The sequence below is a fragment of the Eucalyptus grandis genome, chromosome 6, assembly GCF_016545825.1.
Source record: "Eucalyptus grandis isolate ANBG69807.140 chromosome 6, ASM1654582v1, whole genome shotgun sequence".
NCBI lineage: Eukaryota > Viridiplantae > Streptophyta > Magnoliopsida > Myrtales > Myrtaceae > Eucalyptus > Eucalyptus grandis.
The window spans coordinates 38,731,950-38,739,110 of NC_052617.1; the positions used below are offsets into that span (position 1 = coordinate 38,731,950).

A 7,161-nucleotide genomic window follows, 5' to 3' on the forward strand; every position below is an offset into this window, starting at 1 on the left:
AATGTGAGAAAAGAGAGATGTTGAAATGAAGATTTAGATGTGACGATTGTGAGATGATAGGAGATGTTAAAAAGTTCATGACCCTGTTGAGTGCTAATCCGGGTTCAAGGTAACAAAATTTGATTGATCGAATTCGTAAATGCGTGAAAACGTTTGGTGCATTTAGAACGTCTGAAACAGCTTTTTCCCTCTAATTTGCTTCTTCTTTTTCTTTTTTTTTTTGTCAAAGGTCTAATTTAGAACGTCCGAGACGTTAGCTTGGAATTTAAGCCCAAGGAGAAAACATGGAACAAAGACTCCAATTGATCAAGTCGTTGCCCGAAGTCATCCGTAATTTTCTCGTCGCCCCAAGTCATTTCTCTCTCTCCTGAGTACACTAACAAAATCACGTGCCCGCAAAGATTTCTTGCGTGAGTGACGTTACTTCTTAGAAACGCGGAACTCCCGATGACTTCCCATCCAAGATTCCCGTGAAATAATGTTGGATCCGTGAATGGCCCCCACTATACGGGACCAGATGATAATGTTTCCAACAAACTTTTCGTGGAGTAATTGTCACGCCTGATAATTATGACTTTTTGGAACTTTTGAAAAACTGCGTCCCATCAAAACGTTATTTACAATTCATCGAACCTGCCTCGTGTTCCGAATCCTTTGGACTAAGGAGCGCACCGGTGAAGTCGTTGAGCGGTATTCTGTGGAAATTCATATGATTTAATTTGCAACGTCGTCATGCGTTACATCACACAAGTGCCCTTTAGGCTTCAATTCACAGAGGTCAGGGCCCGACCTCCCGACGCCCCAGTTTGGGTCCACAGAAGCCAAGCTTGGGACGTTGGCACCAGTGTCCAGATATTGGCACCTGAGACATGGGTCTTTGCTCCCATGCCCAAGCATAAAATTTCTGATCTAAGAACCAATATTTACTTATATTTAAAAAAATAATTTCCGTTTTTTAACCGTTTTCATGAATTTAAGTTTAGATTTTTTAATTGACTCATAATGTCAAAAAAATGAGGATGACATTTTCTCTGGAAAATACTTTCACCAGAAACGAAGGGAGCCATATCTATTTTTGCCGCTCAATCAAGGATGCTGACCCACATCGCCTTCACTTAGGGCGAAGATTAGGTCAAAAGTCACTATCAACGGTGGTTCTCCTTATGAGCGCCAGTCAATTATTCTATTCCTAGTCGGCCAACAAAACTTTCTTTATTGCCAACCAAGTCTTCGTCTGCTCAAAAAAAAAAAAAAAAAAAAAAAAAACCAAGTCTTCGTCAATCTTCACCCCAAGTCGATATTAATTTCCTAGAGTGGGCCGAGTTTTGCCCCTCTGGAGTGAAGTCATGGTGTGTAATAATACTATTCCGGACCACTTTGCCCGAGGCGGGTGGTCCCTTGCATTCGAAGAAGTCGTCCAAGTCTCCGCTATTTGGTTTTAGCAAATGGAATGATCATCGTCTTATTTGGTTTAATTTTGCAATCGAAAAGAGAGAGAGGCGAAGTGTTCCTTAACGAATAACACCTACGAGCATAATAACCATTATTGTCAACAAAACGTGGCGAGGAAGTCATGAACCTGCGTAGATAAGCATAACTGCAATCAAATGTGCAGCCAGTAAAGTCAGAGATGATAGGAATACCTCTTCCAAACATCAACCACTCATCAACTTGTTATATCTCATGTTACTGATAAAATACGTTGTTTGAATGAGACTAGTGCGCACGTATATTACTCCGGGATGTTGACGGCAGTCTTTGGTACATTAACTAGTCTTAACTGCACCCAATGTTTACCGAAGTACCTTCCTTGTGATTCACATTGAGGCGTATCCTCAAAGGATACTTTTTGAAAATGGAGATAAAGAAGATGCATCAAACACTCCTATCTTCAGGATCAATACGCATGCTGAACTTTTGACGCATGGAACATGATGTAGTTCGTCTTTACGCTTTGCGCCTGAAAAAGTGAAGCACAGAAAGATGAACTCTGAAAGGGAAACTATAGCTATACCAGGGCTCAGGCCTGCATGTACCTAATCAGTTCTAGACGTAGGAAGAGTATCATGCTCATGCATATTTCATTATTGGAGCAGTTATGTGTCTAGGCTCGGGAGAAGCTTATAGAAAGACTTGACGAGTCACCACTGAACCATAAGTTCAAATTTCCAAGAGTTTCCTTGTAATTTCGTGAACTCCATATTCTCTTCTACGTTGTTTTCACGAGGGGCTTATATGCATCGGCTAACCCCTGAGAGGTGATCCTGCAACCGAATGGTAATGCATTTGCATCCCTGCAATAAAAATGCAATGCTTGTCAAGATCTCTTCAAACTGTCCTGTTTCTGTTCTCATTCCTCATCGAAGGACAAGCAATGCGCACCATGTTGTCCCTCCCTCCCTCTTCTCTCTCCCTAGAAAGAGCTCCATGTCGCCCAGATCAAAAGTCTGATTTGCTTCACTTCCGGAATGCTTTAATATCAGATAATTCCACGTCGGTTTTCTGCCAACTGGATATTGGTTGGCTCAGGAAACCAAAGATGCTCTCCTGGAATGTTGCATCGGATTGTTGCTCATGGGATGGAGTCATATGCGATCCGATGACAGGTCATGTGACTCACCTTCAACTTGGCTGCTCACCTCCGAACCCGACCTGCTACTCTTCTGCAGGGTCTTCAAACAGCAGCAAACCTTCTACCCTTGGTTTACTCAATCTTCCTTCGCCACAGGAAGCTGAAAGACCATCGAGGTCAAACAAGCTGCTTCAAAACCTGACCGAATTGAGAGTCCTTGCTCTTGACGGGTTAAACCTGTCTGGCATTGATGTGAATCGCTTAATAAATCTCTCTCCATCTCTGGAAGTCCTCAGCCTCAGTCATTGTAAATTGCGGGGCATATTAACAGCAAACATTTTCGTTTTGCCAAAGCTGACATGTCTCAATTTATCAGGCAACAAGGTGCTTTCTGGTTACTTACCTGAATCAACTTGGAACAGCTCTTTGAAGGTTTTGGACTTGTCCTCCTCAGGCTTCTCTGGAGTATTACCAGAGTCCATTGGCGACCTGCATTCTCTGCAGATACTTTGGCTGAACCGGTGCAGCTTCACAGGCTCTATTCCATCATCACTTGGTAACCTAACATGGCTCACCCATCTGGGACTTTCGTATAATGAGTTTAGTGGGCAGGTTCCTCCAACATTGTCAAACCTTGATCAGCTCAGTTTGCTCGATCTTTCCTCGAACAATTTCATAGGTCCAATACCCAATGTCTTTGACAATAAGACACAACTTCTTTTTCTAGATTTCTCTCATAATCTCTTCACTGGTCCTATTCCTCCAAGCACAAAGAATCTTTCAAATCTTGCCCGACTTGATATTTCCAACAATCTCATTGGTGGGTTTATACCATCATCATTGTTCTCTCTTCCGTCCTTAATGAGCCTGGACCTCAGTAACAATGGGCTCAGTGGCCACATCGGTGAGTTCTTTGCTGCATCCCCATTAGAACATGTTGACCTGAGTGGTAATCAGTTGCGTGGCTCAGTCCCGAGCTCAATTTTTCAGCTTAGGAACCTCACTTATCTGAGCATCTCAGCAAATAACCTGACCGGTGTCTTAGACCTACAATTGCTCTCAAGACTCGAAAGTGTAACAAATCTCGATCTTTCAGACAACATTTTATCACTGAGCAATAGTGAAAACACTGAGCATGTCCTGCCGAGCCTCTCGTCCATCAGTATTTCTGGGTGCCAAATTACAGAAATCCCTGCATTCTTGAGAAATTCAACCAGCATAGAATGGATAGATCTGTCTAGAAACAGAATCCACAGCGATATTCCATCATGGGTGTGGGATATTGGGGCCACATCATTGTCTTATCTCAATCTCTCCCACAACTTTCTCACTAGCTTTGAACAAGTTCCTTGGAAAAATCTTATAATTCTCGACCTGCATTCGAATTTGATCCAAGGGCCAGTTCCACCTCCATCATTCCCACATTCAATTATTGTCTTCTCGCTAGCTAGCAATCGATTGACTGGCTTTATCCCTGGTTCTATTTGTGAAATGAAGGGCCTACAAGTTCTTGACCTCTCTCATAACAATTTCACAGGCATGATCCCACAATGTCTAAAGAACGTAAGTAACAGCCTCTTAGTGTTGGATATGCAAGAGAATGGACTTTCTGGCACAATTTCCCTAACGTTCACTAAAGATGCAGCCCTGAGAAGTCTTCACCTTAATGGAAATCAATTTGAAGGCCCGTTGCCACGCTCTCTAATCAATTGCAAGCAACTTGAGATGCTGGATCTCGGGGGCAACAAGTTGAATGACACTTTCCCTGATTGGTTGGAGACACTTCCCAGCTTGCAAGTCTTGGTCTTGCGATCAAACAGACTTTGTGGCCCTATAAGCAGCCCCAGAACTGAATTTTCCTTTTCAAGGTTGCGCATTCTCGACCTTTCCTTCAATGATTTCACGGGTCCTTTGCCTAGTGCCTTCTTTGCAAACCTGAAAGCAATGATATCAAATGATCAGAATGGATCAGAGCGGCGATACATGGACCGAGGTTACTACCAGGATTCCATGATTGCAACAATGAGAGGACAGGACATGCCGATTGCTAGAATCCTAGTGATCTTGACGACCATTGATCTATCAAGCAACAAGTTCAGGGGAAAAATTCCTGATGTGATGGGAGAGTTAAGATTACTCAAGGGGCTTAACCTCTCTCACAACAGTCTTGAAGGCCACATCCCTTTGCCTCTCGGGAACCTTTCCGAGCTTGAATGGTTAGATCTCTCTTCAAATGAACTTAGCGGGATGATACCAATCGAATTGACAAATCTCACGTCTCTAGAGGTCCTAAATGTCTCTTCCAATCAACTAACAGGATCGATTCCTCAAGGACGCCAATTCAACACGTTTCAAGCTGAATCCTATCGTGGAAACCCAGGATTGTGTGGATTTCCACTGTCCAAAGCTTGTACTAATTACAAGGCTCTGCGGAAACTCCCCGTGCATCCTGAAGGCAGGGTCCATTCATTCCGTGCGGATTTTCTTGAGCCAAGGGTTGTGGAAATAGGATTAGGATGCGGCATCTTGCTCGGATTGTTCATGAGAATTTTGAAAAACCTTATCTCTATCCGGCAGGCAAACAGGTATTTTAGGAAGATTGCGAGGAAAGACAGTTCTCCGGTAGGGCCTTGACACCATACACCAGATGAGAGCTGAGGTTGCTGATCTGTGAATCCGTACAGCTGGGGGTGTCAAAGATACCCGAACCGAAAATTTCGGGTCTCATTCGGTTCGGGAGACAATTTAAAATGACGGGGTATACCCGAACCGAAAAGGTACAGCTATCTTCCTCCCTCAGTACCTCTATCTCCTCCCTCGCCCCTACCGCTAACATCCCCTCACCTTCACTAGCAGGTCTGCCTCCGTTGCCCTCTCCGCCACCATCCAACGGACCTCCATCGGCGGCGCCTCCTCTAGATTGACCCGAAGTGCTCCCCATCGACTCTGCCGGAGCCGTCGTGCATGGTGGTTTTAGCTTTTTTGGCAGTCCAGCTCCGGATTCGTCCATGGACGCCGAGATCTTGATGTGCTCGACTGTGTTTCTTTCCTCCGTAAATCTCGATTCATGGATCCGTGGGTCTGTCTCACTGTTTTCAAGTTCCGTAAATACACTGTAAATGGCGAAAGTTCAAGGACTCACCTTCCCTGGATTGGCCTCTGTTTATCTCCTCCCATGGGGGTTTCAAGCATGTCCGGTCAAATCTCTCTCTCTCCCCCCTCATTGTTAAATGTATCAAATGTTTGACTCACATCAAGAATCTGAACTGGGAATTTTTCACTTTCCTGTTTTGCTGTAAGCCCTTTGCTGAATCTTAAGGGGCGACGAAAAAGGCACGCCAAAAAAAAAAAAAACAAAAACGACCACACCAATTTCGGACAGATGTGGTTCAGGTGGGGATTTGGGTCTCAGCGAACACCTATCTAAAAAGTTTCGTCCGATTCGGGTATCACATAAACCTGAATTGAACCATTGACAGCCCTCATGACACTTACAGGTGAATTATTCCTAAGTTTCTTTCAAATTCCGCCTAAAATTTGAAAATTACCTATCTAAACATTCCATGCCCTAGAGCGTAAAATTTACCTTGTCATAATTTTCAAGTCGGTTCTAAAGTCTATCCGGATTCCACTTATACTTTTAATTGAATTAAATGATCACATCTAATAACAACTATCTATTATTATCCATTGATCATAACTCATATTTAAATACACAAAAAATCGCTTATGGATATTATTTAGACTATGGAATACCATAAGATCATATAAAAATATAAAATAAAAAATATAGAAATTTGTTTCAAGTTTCAAATTCCCGATTCCATTTAGAATTTATCTATTAGAACAAGTTCTTAAATTTTTAAAATCTAAAACCTACCCAACATATCTTAACACTCAGAATTGAATAGGTTCCCATGGGGATCATGTCTCATAGTGTCATGCGGTGCCTTTTTATTTGTCATGGCCGTTCTCCATACTCTTAGAATTGTCACTTGTGTTATAGTCTGGGATCCGGAATTCCCATATACTTGGAGAGCATGTCCCTAGGCTCCTTAAATTAATTTCAAGCTCTCGTAATGTTGAAAATTTAATTATGAGTCCGCCTTCCCTTTCCGATTCAGGTTTGAGTTTCAAGAAAGCTGGAAATTTTAGTCTCGATTTTGCCTCACCTCCTTAATCATAAATTCTTCTCCGGCCAGTTCATCAAGTTCATCTCTAACACACACCTATTCAGGCTATGTTTGGGAACTACTTTCCCAAGGGTCTTTAGGAGGCTAAGGATGCATTTGGAAAGGCTTTTGGGGAAAGTTTTTAAACAAAATGCAAAGATCTTTGAGTTAAAAGGTGTTTTCCAAAATACAAACTGTGTTTGGTAAATTGTAATTTGAAAGTCCTTTATGAAGTACTTTGAGCAAAATAGTGTTTGAGGGAATTATACTTATAAAGGACTTTTGTGATAAAAAAATTATCAAAAGAAAAATTAAAAAATTGACCTAAGAAGGGCGGAGTCGAGAGACCCCCGAGGGTGCCAATGTTGGGCGACCCTCGGCAAGGGCTACCGAACGTTGGGCGACCTCGCCGCGACC

General features: G+C 42.7%; 1 protein-coding gene across 1 annotated transcript; it reads left to right on the forward strand.

Annotated features, from left to right (window-relative positions):
- Positions 1–2,281: 2,281 nt before the first annotated feature.
- On the forward strand, positions 2,282–5,852 carry LOC104449665 (receptor-like protein 49). The gene is made up of 2 exons (XM_010063896.3): positions 2,282–5,349; positions 5,429–5,852. The coding sequence occupies exon 1, from the start codon at positions 2,306–2,308 to the stop codon at positions 5,204–5,206; it is 2,901 nt and encodes a 966-aa protein (XP_010062198.2). The 5' UTR covers positions 2,282–2,305; the 3' UTR covers positions 5,207–5,349; positions 5,429–5,852.
- Positions 5,853–7,161: the final 1,309 nt, after the last annotated feature.

Excerpts from the sequence above, each read along its gene's own strand:
- LOC104449665 (XM_010063896.3), top strand. The coding sequence starts at position 2,306 with ATGCAATGCTTGTCAAGATCTCTTCAAACTGTCCTGTTTCTGTTCTCA.